The sequence below is a fragment of the Pundamilia nyererei genome, unplaced genomic scaffold, assembly GCF_000239375.1.
Source record: "Pundamilia nyererei isolate P.nyererei 1_Seehausen unplaced genomic scaffold, PunNye1.0 scaffold00120, whole genome shotgun sequence".
NCBI lineage: Eukaryota > Metazoa > Chordata > Actinopteri > Cichliformes > Cichlidae > Pundamilia > Pundamilia nyererei.
Genome location: NW_005187521.1, coordinates 22,822 through 40,951, shown reverse-complemented (window position 1 = coordinate 40,951; position 18,130 = coordinate 22,822). Strand labels below are relative to the sequence as shown.

General features: G+C 41.2%; 1 protein-coding gene across 2 annotated transcripts; it reads left to right on the top strand.

Moving 5' to 3' along the window:
* Window positions 1–8,263: 8,263 nt before the first annotated feature.
* Window positions 8,264–17,563, top strand: fam83ha (family with sequence similarity 83 member Ha). 2 transcript variants are annotated; one of them, XM_005742351.2, is made up of 6 exons: window positions 8,264–8,696; window positions 9,576–10,027; window positions 10,138–10,302; window positions 11,074–11,198; window positions 11,335–16,324; window positions 16,424–17,563. In XM_005742351.2, exons 2-6 carry the CDS (start codon window positions 9,584–9,586, stop codon window positions 16,433–16,435), a joined length of 5,736 nt encoding a protein of 1,911 aa, XP_005742408.1. In that variant the 5' UTR covers window positions 8,264–8,696; window positions 9,576–9,583; the 3' UTR covers window positions 16,436–17,563. The 2 variants fall into 2 exon arrangements, with proteins under 2 accessions (XP_005742408.1, XP_013768671.1); XM_013913217.1 differs by lacking the exon at window positions 16,424–17,563 and having other exon boundaries at window positions 11,335–16,330.
* Window positions 17,564–18,130: the final 567 nt, after the last annotated feature.

Below are 18,130 nucleotides of genomic sequence, written 5' to 3'. Positions count from 1 at the left end.
GAGTGAATATATAACATAAATGGCCAAAGTAACATTAAAAAGCGATTTATTTTGATGACCTTTTTTAGAAACAGTATTGCCAAAGCATCAAAATAACATACATCCAAATATCTGAATAGTACACAGTAATCGTTAAAATAGCAAAATGTATGGTATAGTACGTACAATGCAGCTCCATAATGTAGTTGTTTATATATTCACCTATGAAGTGAAAGGTCTATGAAAGATTCCAACAGAGGCAGAAATCCACTTGGGATTGCATCAGGAAAGGGCATGCTGTGTAAAAATCTGCCAAATCAAACAAGGAGAGCTGCCTGTTTTTCACATGGGAGCAGCTGACAGTAGCATATACAATATAAACCTGTTATGGCATGTACAGAGGTAAAGACATTTGACCTCTAAATTCCAGAGCCTTGTTCTGTATGAGTACAACATTCCCACCAAATAGTTTGTATGTTAAATACTTCCACTCCACCAGAAGACTTAACCCACAGTGGCATGGTCTGCGTTGTCTAATATCAAATGTTCAGACAAGGCAAAACTAAATAATTACTAAATTACGTATTTTAAAAGGTAAAACTATTAGCGCAGTTTTCTCCCCTGTACTCTTGGCTGATTCACCTATGAGGCCCTTGCCTGTGCACATAGTTGGCCAGACCACAAACTGCCTGCATTCCTCACAAAGCTGCATGCCTTTCGGCCGGTGGGCTACGGCAGAACAGTGGCGGGAGTTCAGAATCTTCCAAAATGCAAATCTTCTCAGATATTTTATGAGGATTTATTTTTTCATGAAAACTAATCTAGGTTACATGAACCCTCTGTGATTATGACACTAGGTGCCAGAGTTATGTTGCTATGCTGCTACGTTATGTTGCTGCTACGTTTCAGCCCCAAGCAGGGTGACCTCAATCGGATAAAATGCTGTGAGAAAAGGCCTTGTGTCACCATTCAGATAGTACCCTGCACTAGAGTTTCTCAGCGCACCCACTGCAATCTGAAATAAATCCAGGCTGGATTTTAAAATTTGTAGTTTCATTTGAAAGTTAAGAATGGGTTTCCAGCAAGAATTAATGAAAATACTCCAAAATCTCAATCCTGAAAAGCAGATTGTCCTTAAACACCTGCAGGAAAGCAAACAGAATGAGGTAGCAGTGAAAAACACATACTGGGTAAGTTTCTGCCACCCTGTACCCAGGAATCTGCATTTTGTTATATCGCCTAGAGTCAAATATGGATTATGATGGAGGTCTCAAACAAAATATATTTCATCTACACTTTTTGCTGAGGTTTAAGTTGCAGTGAGAAACCATGTGAGCTCAGTTCTCACAGAGCCACGTAATATTTTCCACCTGAAATCCTGCTTGGTTTTGTAAATCCCCTCAGAATCTGAACCAGGCTATTTCCGTGTAACCGTTTTTTCATTTTTATGCAAAAGTATATGCCTATGCAAGCAGCCCCGAGAGCTAACTCGGCAGGGTTTAGAAGTTCAGCAGCTCGTTGTGCCGCCTTCTTGAGCCTTTGCCAACTCGACTTCAGTGCCATCAAACAACTAATTGCAGGCGTATGCAAACAAAGGCCACAAAAGAAAATGGAACAACCTAAGAGGTCACTGGAAGTATGAAAGGAAGTCATCTTGGCAGAAATGTGACTCTAATGTTTGTCTTACTTGTGATTTGCTTATTCTGTGCTTTCTAGGCTCTTTCTGCAGCTAAACCTTGAAGGACTGCGCTAACATCGAGCACTTTATGCCAAAGGAAAAGCTATAGCTGTGTGCTTGAGTCTGAGATGTACCGTGGGGACTTGATGTCTATTCAGTGTCCCTGACTCAGTGCAGGACATCCCAGTATGCAGTATTTCAGCAGCAGGATGTACCACAGGATGCAATACAATAGTGCTGGAAATAACGCAGGCATGTAAAAAAAAAAAGAGTAAATGTAAGCAAGATGTAAGGCATTATAGCTGCTCCATGTTTTTTTTGTTTGTTTGTTTGTTTTTTTTATCTTTTCCACTGGCAGACAGCATGTATGACATCATTGTGGAGAGCTACCCTCCCTGCAGTAAGTCTGTGTCCTGTCTCAATGTAATCTCAAGTCCTGGATGAGGTCAGAGCTGGTTGTGCATTACTCCAGTCAGTAATTGCTCCTATTTTTCTCAGAACATTTCCTTTAGTGCGACATAGTGTAAAGTGCTGATTACAGCTCTGCCACTCCTGTGGCGACCTGCCACACGTAAAGACAGGCACAAGCAAGCACGCATGTTAGTGTAGTTGCACACGGGACATGCACACACACGCAGCTTTGTAAGCCAAAGCATGTCCAAAGTGGATTCAAAAGGTAGACTTAAATAAACTTTTCTCTTGTTGCAAGCTGCAGACACACACAGAGAAAATACTCTAAAAACACAAACACTGTCAACAGGTGAAATGACAGGCAAATGAGATGCACACCTGCTGCTGAGCACCCTGGGAAATGAGCTCAGCACTGGCCCAACACGGCCTCCACGTACGCCAAACAACGTGGATCCATTTCACACCTTCAAGTCGCTCTCTAGACATTCTGCACTGACAAAAGCCTGCTGTTTTGTTACATCTGTGTGTTTATATCTACACCTTTTGTCACCAGCAAGTTGGTAATCTCTGGCTTAATGGAGATAAAAACTGGTGACAGGGGGTTGAAAGAGTACATTATTGTACTCTTGATGTGGGAATGCAATAATCTGCGGAATTTGCCATCCTCTCAACAAGTGACAAAGATAGAGGAGCTAGTCTTTGCTCAAATGACAAGGTTTGTCCAACATGGCACAGATCCAGAATCCACCCAGATAAGAGTGGCCATCTAATTTTATCATATTCAAGAATTTCATAGGCTGAATCTCATCTGGATATGGATGAATTAAGCAAAACAACGTTAACACGTTTGGAAATGTGCTCAGCCCATTGTCTGCAGACTTTCATTAACTTTCATCATCTCTTTAGGCAAGCATGATCTCACCTCTTTGAGAACCACTAAGACTTCCTGTGTCCCTCCGTGACAGTATGCGCCCAGAAATGGATTCAGCAGCTGCTGCTCTTCCTTTTCTCTTTGTTTTCTCACACTCCATTTTTTTCTCTAGTGTCAATCTTCCTCTTCCTACATTCTCTCCTTATCAGCACAATAGCCTCAGGACATGTTATAAACAACAGATGAACACATGGCTTCCTACATAGAGGTAAAAGAGAGGAACTTCAGCCAAAAACTCAATCAAATCATTTTGTGTTTAACCATTTCAGTGGTTGAATTTTAAATATAATCAACATTACGTGTCACTACTGGAGGTATCACTAAATACAGAGTAAATAAAAAATAGATGAAATGTGGATGTCTTAGTTTTGCATGTTATTCTTTTTGTCATGTATGGCAGTGCCACAATCAGGTGATTAAATGAATGTGATTAGTATAAACTAAATTTATACCACTCAAGTAAATTAAATTTGACCAGATTCAATTACACTTCATGTTTCACACTGTTCTTATGTAACAAATAATATTGAAAATTTACATGTCTTCACATTTTTTTGAGTGTGGCAATAGAATACAAGGTCAGGATATCAACAAGAGTCATTTCTGTACATGAACGTACATAAAAAAATGTAGTCGAAACCACAGATGTTTAAATATTACAGTGTGAATTGATGTCAAACAAGAATCGGAGCAAAGCACGGCCATTGTTTAGCACCTTCAGGCTGGCTTCCATCCCCACAAACTCGTCATGCTAAAATACAAAGCAAACCATTTTTACAGCCTAGTTAAAAAACAAAAACAAAACAAAGATGTCCATAGCTTATTTCCCTTTTCATGACAACTGTGAATGGAGTGAATTTGTATATAAGTCACTCTTTTTTAAATGTATTATCCTCAAAATTATGCAGGATTAAGGGTGTAGCTTATTTCAGTAACAGATAGATGCCAACAGGAAGGAATAGTTGTTAGCTGTATGCTAGGCCTCACCTCTGCTAACCCATTGTGTCTGTGGTGTTGGAGTCTTCCGGAGAATTTTTTAATACAATTATGGCAAACAATATGGCCAGTGTTAGTCAACTGTACTGGCAGACAATCAAAGAAGTATGCTCAGTTTTTTTGGTAGTGAAATTCTAGCATGATTTGTTTTATATGTTAGCACAGACACAGATCTCTGGGGGTATCTTGCTAATGAAGCTAGCTATCGTTTACATTAAGCCCTCCTTTTTATGATATGACGGCTTAAAAAACCATAATGACACAATCAAAATGTCAGACTCTAGGGTTCAAATAGATAGAATAGATTTATAGATAGATTTATAGATAGAAACTTTCCTTTTATGGTTCAGGCCACATGCAGACCGCTTTGATATTAAGCAAGCCAGACCAGTTAACCTCTTCTTTCTGACCATGTAAAGAAGTTTAAGTGCACATTTAATTCGATAGATCTTAATATAAGAAAAAGTGCAATTTCAATAATACATCTCCATTTTATCAGTTTTACTGGATAAATAAATTATGTTGTAGTAAATTTAAGAAATCAGGATGGATGAAAAGCAATCGGACTCATGAAAATACAGTTCGGATTTTCCAAAACTGTCTAGTTGGTTGGATCGGTGTCTTTGCTCTGCAAATTCTGGCCTCCGGGCCTTATGTTTGACATCCCTGGTCTAGAACAACCAACCATTATTGTCATTTCTGGAGTCATGTTGCAAGCCTAACTAAAAAGCATGGTCGGTTAAGGCTTATATTGTACATACCCACATTAAAAAAGACCTGCAAACAGCACTGCGGCCCCACCCAACAATTGAAGTTAAGCTTTTCCATTTGAAGCATTTATGAGAATATGAAGCCTTTTGAAGTGATACAGAGCTCTCCCCATTTATACGGTGAACACCTTGTGAAGATGTTCAGATGTCATTCAATGTCATTAAAAAGGTATGGCCTACAAACTACGTGCCATGTACTTTCCAGCTCTTCATGGGACCTCCTCGGTTTTGTTTGGTGCTGAATTCTCTAAGGTTGGCAGCTGTTGAATCTGTGCAGGTTGCCAATTAAATCCAAGGTTTATATTCTTCATTACAGAGTGTGTACTGGTGGGGCACAGTCCAAGAGTGTGGGAGTCCGGGAAGGTGGTGCTGTTCACGACTTGCACTCCTCTGTTTGTTTAGCAGTGTTATCAAAGTGTGCATCATGCAGAATGAGTGTGAACTGTATCACTCAACACTTTAAATGAACCTTACTTAGTCTACGAGGTCTCTGCAAGGACGCGGTAATCAGATCTGCGGTGCAGGATATTCTTCCTCCAGTGATATGCCTTCTTTGTCCCCTTTTGACAATAACAGTTGTACATTTGAGCTGAAGTTGTGGTATCACATAAATCATAACAGTTCACACTGAGTTTGATTCACACATTCTTGGTGGTGTTTTAGGAAGGGGGAGGACCTCAGCTCTGAGTCACTGTGTGTCCGAGTTCATGTTTCATAATCACTGCTGTCAGTCACAAAACCAAAAGGCAAGACATGGGTTGTGTATTTTTATTGAGAGCTACATGGGTTAAAGGACTGCCACTGTGAATGCTACCCAATGGTATGTAGTGTAGCAACTATCTATGAACCAAGAGAACATGACTTTTTATGTCTCTATTCCAACTGCTCCTCTGTGTGCCTTGGGTGGTGCCTGAAGCGAACAATGAAGGATTGTCTTCAAGTCTTTACTTGAGCTGCTATGTTGTCTCACTTCCTTTGGATTGGTTACATCAGCGTTCACGCTGACATGGCTATTTTAGGTATGAGGTTGGAGCTGCCCTTAAAGAAAAATCACTGAATTTTAGCCTCTCTATCTCTCTCCTTTCAAGGTTTAACAAAACACGGGTTGCAAAATCCTGTCTTGGAAACCCAGATGTCCTTCCTCCAACTTTTAGGCTACATTTCCACATGAGAACCCTTAGTAAACAACAAAGAAAGGATAATATCATTTCAGTTTATAGTGAATGCCACAAAAGAAATCGTTAATGAAGCATGAAAAGCAGAAGAAAAGAATGAATGATGGGATCATGTTGAAGGTGTAGCCTTTTTTTTTGCACACTTGAGGCTACACCTTCAACAAGGGCTGGTAGGGCGGCACTCTTTGTAATGATCATCCTCGCCCAGTGTTTCTATTGTTTGTTAATATGCTCATCATAGTAAGAAGTTTGAGGTTAACCTATTAGGAAGTCTTTTCTACAGAATCCAGGCTTGAATGGAATTCCAGTGACTGTTTACATTGTTCAGAGAGGATAGGTTTCATTCCTGTATTAATTAGTTTTATTCCTTTGCAGCGTCTCAACCTCTTAACAGCTTTAAAATTACTGGTAGTTGTTTATTTTTATTCAGCGTATATCATCAAAGTAAATATGATTAACTATGATTTTTTTTAATGAAGAGGCCTATAATTAGGTACAGCTGAATCTGAAGTCCCATTAGTTCCCATTTTTAACATATTTATAAGCAGAGATGGCTTTATCAGCTAGTGCACCATGAGAAAAAGTAAGACATGGACCCTTAATGGCCACCTCGATGTTTTGTGAATGAAAGAAAACATTAAAAACTGGTCAATTAAATAAGTAAACATTAATCCTAAACCTAAACCACAAACATTTCCTTAAGTGTTATTCATTTGCCAAAAAAGGACTAAACCAATGTCACTGATGGCATGTTCTTCTCATTTTATTTCTACAGTACTTTGCAAAGTGTCCAATCATTTCTTTATATTTTGATTCCCGAGAGATCCATCTCACCCTTTAGTTGATCTATCTACTATTGACCAAAGCCTCATCAGATAAAGTCTCAGTCGAAGGGTGGCTGTCAAAAAGCCAGGAAAACTAGGAGAAAATGGTAAAGTATGTCAAATTATACAAAACTAAACAGAATATCAGCAGTAACCGATATTATTGACTTATGAATCCAAAGGTCAGGACAGCGGTACAACATGTGAAATCTGAAAATTCAATCAGAAAGAAACAAATGTCAAAGAAAAGCACCCGAAAACTGATTGAAAATTCACTGACTTATAATGATTTCAATGTAAACAGACCTTTCTGCCTACATGGCTGCCATGGAACAAGTCAGAGGCTACTCTGAAGCACAAGCTTTAACTGCAAAGTAACATAGTTAACAAAATGCAGTCTGGTTACAATGTTATTTATACATTGTTTGATTGCAGTTTGCAAAGTACAGGACCCATCCTTGAGGCAAATCACAGTGATGTGGCAACCAGATGCCATAGAAGGTGAATGACATTCCGTGACTACAAGCAACTAACTAACTAACTGCTATGCAAAGTGGGCGGGACCTGAAATAAACTTTTATCGCTGGATACTGTTAACTGATATATTGCCTTAGAAGGCCTTAGACCAGAGCCTGGAATGTATGCAAGGAACCAGCCCTCGACTTCAAAGCAAATTGCTTGCAGCGTGGATGGAGCTTTAGGGAATGATAGGCAGTACACCAGTACATCTAGCACATCGTGTTGAAATGGTCACTTCCAGGCTCCAGTTGCTTAGATGGCCCTCTATTTACTACCAGGTCATATCTCAGTCAACTACAGTATGTTCTTCACTCCTCAGGTAGCTACAGTCACTCGCCTGAATGTTGAGTTTATCCCAGATACCACTCGCTTTGCCCAGCCTGCATTTTTTTTCACCTCTATTTGCTTGAAGTCGCTTGAATTGATTCAAATTTTTTTTATTTTTTCACTTGTCGCCATGTCAGTGCGATTTCCTTCCAGAGTGTGCGTGGGTACGTGAGTGTACCTACAATTAAAGCTAATAGCTTTTATTACGTGTAATGTTATTAAACATTTTATAGAAGGAATTAAATCTCCTCATCCACCCTTTATGTCATTTTTGCCTTTCTTCCTGTTTGTTTGATTGTTTGGGTTTTTGTTTTGTTTTGTTGTTGTTGTTTTTTTTGTGGGGGGGGGGGGGGGGGGGGGACCGAGCCATGCCCTTCGCTCCGTCCCTGGTAACAACAGCCGTCTCAAACTACTATGTCTGTATTAATGTGTCCGTATGCCCCTACTCCCTGGTGGAACACCCTGCTATGACCTGTTGATAATTAATTTACAGTGGGTTTATCCTTGGCCTTTATAACCGGGTAACAATATCTGCCAGCACGATCACACAAAACGTATTAACTGATAATAACTAATGATTCAGAACAGTGTTAGGTGGGGGCGGGGGAGAAATATGAGCGATCAACGCAGGGTTTTTATGAACTAGCAACGCATTACCTGATAGGGCTAAAACTAGCCACAAAGTTCGGCTCCAGTTTACAGCAGTAGTAGCGAGTGAGTGTCAGGAGTGAGATGATAACAGCTGGGCAGAGTTCAGCTGGCTCAGGACAGCCGCGGACACTGAGAGCTGAGCAGAAGTGAACAAACTGCGGAGCTGCTGCAGCCGGTGAGGCGGGGCGAGGTCTGTCGACACTACTTTTTCCCTCCGGTCGATGCGTCTCAGACATTCTCGCCAACATGCCTCAAGCATGACAGCAAACTGGTTTAGCTGGGTGACAGGGGAAAAGGCAGTGTAAGAGTAAACTTTCGGCAGGTCACACCTGGACTTGGAAGCTCGGTACAGCTGTGAACAACAACACGGTGAAGAAAGCAAGATGACTGCTGTGAAGTTTAACCGACGGAGAGCTTGACGGGTACACCAATGAGGTAGGCTCAGCAGACGGTAACTGTGGGGGCTGTATGGCTCTGTGCTGTTAGCCCCTGCGGTGTTTGGGCTAGCTGGATCCAACATGAGACTACAGACTGACCCAGCTCCGGTTAACTTTTCTAACTCGGTGGGGGGAAAAGTTTTGTCCGTAAATGACAGACTCACTTGCGTAGCGGCAACACAAAGCTATTTTATCTTTAACGTATTTACTTAGAGCTTGTTGTCCTTTAACGTCTGCTCCAGGGCTTTGAGCTTTACTCTTTACTCCTGGTGTTTCTTTTCTCGTTTATATGAGATTTCTGGCTTTACATGAAAGTTCAAATGGAGTCGAGGGTGTTTGGCCAGAGGGAGGGGCCACACCCTAACCATCTATCCTGTGGTTAGATTCCATTTCCCTCATTGTGCTTTCACCGGTCCAATGAAATTGTAGCAGATGCTGCAATATCTCTGAGAAGTATCCACTGGCGTCTATTTATTTTTATTTTTTGGGTTGTTGAGCTGGGTTTGTCACGGTGTATTGATAGAGTGGTATCTCAACTTGGCTGCAGCTAGTTGATTTTTAAGAAAGTGAACTCCACCACTGTTGTAACTATGGACCCAGACAGTGTAAATATGCCACACAAACAGTAGAATAAATGCTTCTGTTACTTTTGAGTTGTTAGAGTCTTTATCATGTCAGGGTGTTTTTTTTTTTGTTGTTTTTTTGTCAAATAGTACATGTTGTTATCTTTAGATTTTATTCTATCTCGCATGACAACAAGAAGCAGCGAATTAGACATCTGTGGGTTGTGTGAGTGTATCTGATTACAGCTGAACCCAAATTTGGTTCAAAAACATTTACACGTTGCGTATCTTTTTGCCCTTTGTCCTCTCCTAAGACCACAGTATGGCGCGTCGCTCTCAGTGTTCCTCTGCTGGGGATAACCCCCTGGACCCCAACTACCTCCCTCCTCACTACCGGGAAGAGTACCGCTTGGCCATTGACGCTCTGGTTGAGGGGGATTTGGAGGGGTACTATGAGTTCCTCCAAAAGGCGGATGTGGTGGACTTTCTGTCCACACCTGAGATTCAGCACATTATGGGCTCCGTTCAGGGTCCCCAGCTGATCGGACACTCTGAACAGCTTTTTCTGGAAAGCGGGGGAGATGGATCCTCAGACACTTACTGGCCGATTCACAGCGACCAGGACGTCCCAGATTTGGACCTCGGGTGGCCCCACTTGCAACTCTTCAGTGTGCCCACAGAGGTTACCACTCTGGTCAACCCCCCTGAGCCAGACATGCCAAGTATCAAGGAGCAGGCCCGGCGACTCATCAAAAACGCTCAACAGGTTGGCCTGTGGTTTCCTTCACATTAATCACCATTGTTCTTTTTTCGACTGTCGTGCTCATGGCGCTTTTGTTTTCGCTTTGGTCGCTTTGTTTTCTTTCATTTCCTCAGGTCATTGCCATAGCGATGGATATGTTTACCGATGTTGACATTTTTGCGGATGTCCTTAACGCTGCCACGAGAAACGTTGCTGTCTACATCCTTCTAGACGAGCTGAATGCACATCACTTTGTGAGCATGGTATCCAACTGCAGAGTAAACCTGCAGAGCATTCAGGTGATTGAGTATTCTTTGCAATGCATTTTGTCTTCTTACATGTTTAATTTCCACTCCCATTTATACTTTATGTCTGGCCTTTTACTTCATATACAATATGCACGATCTGTGGCTCAAAGTAGTCCTTAACAAATTTGCAGTTTATGTCTGCTTAAACTGATTAAATGGTTGAAATCTATTTTTATTATGCGTTTTGAAGGCTGTTTTGTCTTCATTTGGAATGAATGGATTTGGCACTACAGGCCACTGAGGAGGGGTGGGGGTGTTTGGAAAGCACTGAGAGATGACCCATAGTTGTTTTGTCTTTTCATGGGATTTGTTGACAGTATTACAAAATTTTGAATATCACCAGCTTTATCTCCCAGTGGTCTTTTCACAGTAAGCTATATTGTCCAACAAAAGCTAAGCAATTGGTAAAAGATGACTCTCTCAAGTCTCCACTGGCACAGGAAAGTTGTTAGAACTGCATTTTATGCTATTGTGTAATATAAATAAAATGCCAGTATTAATACATCTGAGCCTGATATGTTGAGTAAATGGAGACTGACTCATTTAGTGATGTTTAAAAAAAATCACATGACCAGTATAGTACTGCAAAAGTGAACTACGTATGCTATCTTTTTCTCCTTTTCTGTGACGTGATCTCAGAAGAAGCAGTGCTAATGCAATGCTGCCACCTATCTTGGATTTATGCAATTGAAAACATTGCTAGATGTGCTTCATACATTTTTAGGTTTTATAAATCTTAAGGTGATTCCTTGTGCCTTGCAGTTTTTACGAGTGAGAACAGTGTCTGGCAGCTCGTACAAGTGTCGCTCAGGCAAATCCTTCAAAGGTCAGATGATGGATCGCTTCTTGTTGACTGACTGCAGGGCTGTGCTGAGTGGAAATTACAGGTGAGGCTGTTTAAAACTACTGCAGAATCCTACTACACCAGGATTGTTTCCTAATAAATGTGTTGTGTTTGCAACAGTTTATTGAACGTTTTAATGATTCTTGTATTAAATTGCACTTATCTTATGTCATGTCCAGCTTCATGTGGTCTTTTGAGAAACTACACCGCTGCATGGCGCACCTCTTCTTCGGACAGCTCGTGACTACCTTTGATGAAGAGTTTCGGATCCTGTATGCTCATTCCCAGCCGCTGATTGTTGAAGATGTGGTTCCTCCAGTGGAAGACATAAATCCATTACAAAAGAGGGAATACGCCAGTGACAGGCTATCACTGTACAGGGAGCCTATGAGAACTCTGCCAGCAGCTGATTCTAGTCAACCAGATGAATGGGCCAGACAGTCCTGTGATGAACGAATGGATGACGATAGGAGAAGGATGCCCTTTAACACTAAGGAACCCCTGCGTGGACCCGCAGATTTGTACAATAGGTTTCCTTCCCAGCAACCACACGTGGACCCATCATTTGATCAGGGACGTGCCAGGATTCCACCGATGGAAAATCGACCCTTTAAACATCCTGGCTTTGCTGAAGGTGTTCAAGGAAGATATCCTTATCCATTCCTGCAAACTCAGGGAATGCCAGAACCTGAGTCCCAGGGGAGGCATTTTTACAGGGGCCAGCAGCCTTATCTAGGACCAGCACCAGGACCAGAAGCAGATTACAGCTATGACAAGTTCTGGAGCCAAGGCTATCTTTCAAGAGATCAATACTCTGAATCTGCTTTACCACAAGAGATGCAACCACCTGATTTTGACCCTGTTTTTAACTACTTGTCATCTACCAAAGACTATGATCAGAGCTCAGAGAAAATGCTTCCTGCAGCAGATTTTAGTTCGTCTCAACCTAGAAGACTAAGTTTAGGCCATCCATATACGTGCCAAACCTCTCCCACGCCCTCCAGCCACGCTGATCAGAGGCAGTTTCTTCAGGAGTCTAACAGTGACCGCAAGGATCCCATGGTTAAAAAGGGTCTGAGAAACTGGAGGATTAACTCATACCTTAGTGCATATGATAATTCAGGAGATGAAGGCCTGCCAGTGGAACCACCTCAGGCCCCAGATCCTTTTGAAGAGCCCCGTAATACCATGCAGAAAACAGCACCAGGGGTTGATTTGTCATTTCCTAAAATCCCAAATGTCAGAGAGTTCAAAGTTCCTGTTATATCCAGGGTGAGTCAGATACCAAATTATGCCAAAACAACAGCCAGAGAACAGCCTAAGGTATCGCTCGATGAACCTCCTGCAGTGGCAGAAGAAACCAAAACAACACCATCAGAGTCACAAACCACAAACAAGGAGGAAAAGAGGACAGAGGAGGGAGAACAAAATGAGCCAAAGACTTCTGTTCTTCTGCGGTCCGATTCTTTCCGAAGGAAACTAAATGCTAGTGGAATGAACAGGTGCTCCAGGTTAAGGTCCTCTCTGATATTCAGCTCTCTGGATCAGCCAGCTCCTCAGGATAGTCAAACTACCCCTCCTGAGCAAAAGGACGGAGACACTGAAGACAGTGACAAAACTGAATCTGAAAAGATAAAACTACCCTTTGTTTCTCAAGTTCTGGGACAAAGGAGAACTGCTGCTAGAGAACCTTACGAATGGACTCGGTACCTAAAGACATCCACAGAAACAAAACCAGACAAGGAAAGCACTAAAGGAGATGATAAAAATTCATCAAAGCAAGAAGATTCAAAAGACGTTTCAGAAAAGCGTGAGGAAACAGAGTCAGCAAAAGTACCCCATGTAGAGCAGCCTAATCTTTCGCCATCCATGCCTCGATCCAAGCTTTCTGAAGCTGAGCTATCCAAAACCAATCAGCCGGTACAACCACCTAAACCTTTAGTCACCCTTCTACCATATGCAGATATGAATGATCCTGATGTAAGATTAATGTTTTTCAAAGAGCTGGCAGCAAAACGCAAAGCTGAAGCAGCCACAAAAGCTGCAAAGGGCAAAGGAAAAGACCCGGTGAAACCAGAAACTGAACTAAAAGTCAACAGTGGTGTCAAAAAGGAGGGACCTGAACCAAGAGAATCCTCAGAAGACAGGGCTTCCAAAACTGAGGGGGAAAAGAGTGCTACTGCAGACGGTCAGTTAGCTAGTGTGTCTTTTGAATCCAGTGAAAACATTAACCAGCAGGACAGTCAGATCGAAAATCACTCCAATACCTCCCAGAGCTCTAAAGAACAAAATAAAGTAGCAGAAGATTTAGGCACAACAAAACTGGACAACAGTCAGTCAACAGATCTTCTTCCTGCTTCCTCAGAGTTACCTCTGAACAAATCAGCACAAGAACCCATGCTGTCAGATCCTGCTGATGACGAGAGCAGCCCCAGTCATCCACCCACAAATCCTGCTCCCACTAATGTTTCTTCACTTACACAAAGTACTGATAAAAAGGAAACCCCAAGCCCGGATTCTACCTCAAAGGAGTCTAAATCAGTCTGTGCCAATTCTGATGAAGGACTTTCTGCGTTGGCTTCTCACACCCAAAATCCTGAATTGACTCATTTAGTAACCAGCATCTCCCCTCCTGCAGTAACATCAACAGTTGACGCCTTTGACCCATCAATGCTGAGATCCTCCTCTGAGAATAATCTGCTAGATTATGGTTCACAGAAAAGTCCAGTTTCTTTATCGTCCAGTACGCCTTCTCTTTCTACCACTGAAGAGAACAGACTTTCAGAAGATTCCAGTTCACACCCTGCTTCTGGCATATTAGCTTCAAATGATGATAAAACAGAGGCACATGACTCTATGAGCTCCTCGCCAAAAGGGTTAGCAGAAGATTCTAAATCTAAAGATACGAGTAACCAAACTCCTCTAGATTCCTCTTCCAAGTTGCCGTCATCCCAGACTCCTTCAGCAACTGACTCTGTACATATGGAATCTGGTGTTTCTCCTGAGGTGTTTGTTAGTGGTGCTGAGTCAAGCTCATCCTCGTTACAGTCCACCACAAGCGTTTCTGGTGCTACAACTTCCACAGAAAGGTCAGAAAAAGATATTTCTGAATCAGAGAAAGCCAATTGTAAAAGCGAAAAAGATCCTTCTGTAGCTGAGAAGAGCATGACTGAATCAGAAATACAGGTTTCTGAACCAGAAAAAGATGTCTCTGAAACAGAAATAGGCATGCCTGAATTAGACAAACGTGTATCTGAATTAGAGAAAGTCGTGTTTGAAACAGCTATTTCTGAAACAGAAAAGGCCATTTCTGCGACATCAGACCCAGGAAAGGGTACTTTGGAATCAGAGAAAAGTGTTTCTGAATCAGAAAAAGACCTTATTGAAACATCAAAATCAGAAAACGATATCTCTGAATCAGAAAAGAACCTTTCTCAAGGAGAAAAGTGTGTTTCTGAACCAGAAAAATCTGAGGGAGCTCTATCTGAAACAGAAAATGCCATTTCTGAAAAACAAGAATCAGTAAAAGATATTTTTGACTCTGAAAAGAGCATTTCTGAACCAGAAAAACATATCTCTGAATCGGAAATAGGCACGTCTGAATCAGAGACAGCTGTTTTTGAAACAGAAAAGGCCATTTCTGAGACATCAGACCCAGAAAGGGGTACTTTAGAATCAGAGAAAGGTGTTTCTGAATCACAAAAATCCATTTCTGAAACATCAAAATCAGAAAACGATATTTGTGAACTAGAAACACGCCTTTCTCAAGTAGAAAGACGTGTTTCTGGGTCAGAAAACATTGTTTCTGAACCAGACAAGTCAGAGAGAGATGTTTCTGAATCAGAGATAGGTGTATCTGAAACAGAAAAGGCCATTTCTGAAAAACCCGAATCGGAAAAGGATATTTCTGAATCTGAAAAGACTGTTTCTGAATCAGAGGAAGGTGTTACTGAGTCAGAAAAGAGCCTTTCTCAAGTAGAAAACATAGTTTCTGAACGAGAAAAGTCAGAGGGAGCTGTTTTTGAATCAGAGATAGGTGTATCTGAAACAGAAAAGGCCATTTCTGGAAAACCAGAATCAGAAAAGGGTATTTCTGAGACTGCAAAGACTGTTTCTGAATCAGAGGAAGGTGTTACTGAGACAGAAAAAGAAGTTTCTGAATCAGAAATTTTCTCAGTTCAAAAGGCTGTTGCAGAGGATTCTGTGGTTTCTGAATCTTCACATGTCAAAGGTGATATCATACCTAGTAGCCCTTCTCCACCTGAGCCATGTGTACCTGAGCTAAAAGAGCCCACTATTACTGTACCCACACCCACGGACACTCCAGCCGAGCATTTGCCATCAGAAGCAAGCTCCACTGTCATTACAGACTCTACTCTTAATGCTTCGCAGTCAGAAACAACTGCAGCTCCTCAAGACGCACAGATACAAGCAACCCCTCCCTCTGACCTCAACTTTACAGGAGCTGAGGCACCAATCCCTGCTGAAACAGGATCACGTTCCTCTCCTTTGTCTGAGTCAGTTGAATTCGTTTTGCCCCCTGAAGCTAAAAAAGCAGAAACCAACATGTCTGCATTGCACACTCTCGCTGATACAAATTCCCTTTCCAACCAGACTCCATCAGAATCGGATAAAGCCCCCAAAACTCCCTCTAGCACAAATGAGCCTACCTCAGAGCCACCTGTGCCTGCTGAAAATAGTAAAACAAAGCCTGAGCAACTGGACACAGGCGGGAGAAACTCAGATCATACCCAGGGTACAAAGGAAAGCAGTGCCAAAGAGTCTGTCGGCAGTGAGAAAACAAATGACCAAATACAGCAAAGTAACTTTTCTGAATCAGCAGAGATCACATCCAAGCAGCCCAAATCGAGCCAGTCTCGCTACCACTCATCCACAGCCAACGTGCTCTCGAGCAGCAACCTCAGAGACGATACCAAGCTGCTCCTGGAGCAGATTTCCGCTAATAGCCAAAGCAGGAATGAGGCTACCAAAGAGTCTCCCGTTACCGATGACGAGAAAGAAGACAAAGCTGACAAAAATGCTAAAAGGGAGAAAGAACGAGGACTTGATAAACTAAACAAAGAGCAAAAATCACCTCAGGAGCGAGAAAAGCTGCTGGAGAGGATCCAGAATATGAGAAAGGAGAGGAAGGTTTACAGTCGATTTGAGGTATGAATGTATTACCAATATTGTTTGCTATTAGAAGCATTAATATATATTTAATTGCCCTTGTGGTGAATCTATTTTTTTTTGTCTCTACTATCACAGATGACAACTTAAATGGGATCCAAAGAAAGATGAGATATTAAAAGGTGGATACAGGATGTGTAGAAGGAAGTGAAATTAAATAAATAAAAAGCTGGCAAAGATATTTGTTGGAAATGGGATTTCTCTTCTGGGTTGTATGGAAAACAAGGCTTATCATGCACAGAAGAGTCAGGGAACGTGTACTGAAGCGTGAATTTAGACAATATGCAAGTTATTGCAAAGCCGTTGTCCCAATTACGTGCGACGTGTTCAACAACGAGCTTCTTACTGTGGCTGAATCATCAAGTTGCTCCCAGTATGAACTGAGAGCATGAGTGCAGGATCGAACATGTTTTTACTGACTGCAGGGTAACGTGCAATGTGTCAAACCAAGTTTCTGTGAAGAGGCCTTCTTGCCGTAATCTTTTACAACACTGACAGCAGCGTCAGCTAGTTTTATGACGAGATGTTAGAGAACTGATAATCTGCAGTGGTCAGATTTTGTAAAGCTGTAATATACTATAGTTTGTATTATAATGGTTCACCTTCATCTTAAAAAGATGATAATTACATATATTTGGAAGTAAGTGGATCTGTGGATCATGCTGGCATAAATAAACTGTAACGTTTTTCATCCTAAACATGCAACCGAAAACAAGGAAATGCACACGATGGACTCAGACGTCGACGTGTAACACTGTGTCGTTTTTGTTTTCAGCTGTTGAAAGCAGATGTCATTAAGGTTAATGATGAATATTTAAAGGTGCATCAGGTTTACTTCAAGGTCTTGTTTATATACACCATTCAACGCTTTTTCATTTACACATTTTGGGGAACAAACCCCAAAATCCAGCATATGAAGCTTTTTTAAGTGTTTACTTTGCCCGTGGAAAGCCAAAACTATCCGACAGTATGGGGTTGTATTTTATAATCTGCTGAAACCAACCTTTTATTTGTCTTTTAAACTTTTCTCTAGCCTGCAGTTTTTAAGTCAGTTCTTGTTCTACGTGTCTGTTGAAACTGATCTTGAAGCTGTGAAGAGTTTACATATGTATGTTTGAGTATGTAGAGCTGAGCAGTGACAGTGAGTTCTCACAGATTTACAGTATCATACCTGTCTTCATCACCTTTTGCTGTTTGTAAATAAAACTTCTTAAATATATCGAGGCTTGTTTGTTTTTGTTGTTTTTTTTCCTCCCATGTCTGAGGTGCAGTTCATTAAATTCATCTTTGATATAGCACAGAAAGAAACTCAGGTACTGCTTTAAAAGTAAATTTTAGGTACTATGACACTATTTCCACAAAATTAAACATGCCATCTAAAATAAAAATAAAACCAGAATTAAATAATAAATTATTTAAATCCTTAATTGCAAGAGGTTTTTAAATATTTACGTATATAATGTTTCATATCGTTAGCTTCATAGCATAAGTGCCTAAGTCATTTTTTTGTGATGACATAGGCAGACGGACAGGATGATGCAGCAGTGGTAGGGGAGTAAAGTTAGGCAAAAATCTCAATTTGACCAAAAAATGACTTAGGCACTTATGCTATGAAGCTAACGATATGTAACATGTTCGTGTGTAACTTGAAAACTCCATTTGATTTAAAATATCCAAAAAGAACACATACATTATATTTTATATAACAGATTTCTCTTCTAAACCTACACAGATTTAGTAGCTTTAACACAGTGATTGCAACATACTGCATATTGGCTTTGGCGC

Coding starts and splice junctions, on each gene's coding strand:
- fam83ha (XM_005742351.2), top strand. CDS start 9,584: ATGGCGCGTCGCTCTCAGTGTTCCTCTGCTGGGGATAACCCCCTGGAC. Junction 10,028..10,137: donor TCATCAAAAACGCTCAACAG/GTTGGCCTGTGG, acceptor TCATTTCCTCAG/GTCATTGCCATAGCGATGGA. Junction 10,303..11,073: donor TAAACCTGCAGAGCATTCAG/GTGATTGAGTAT, acceptor TGTGCCTTGCAG/TTTTTACGAGTGAGAACAGT.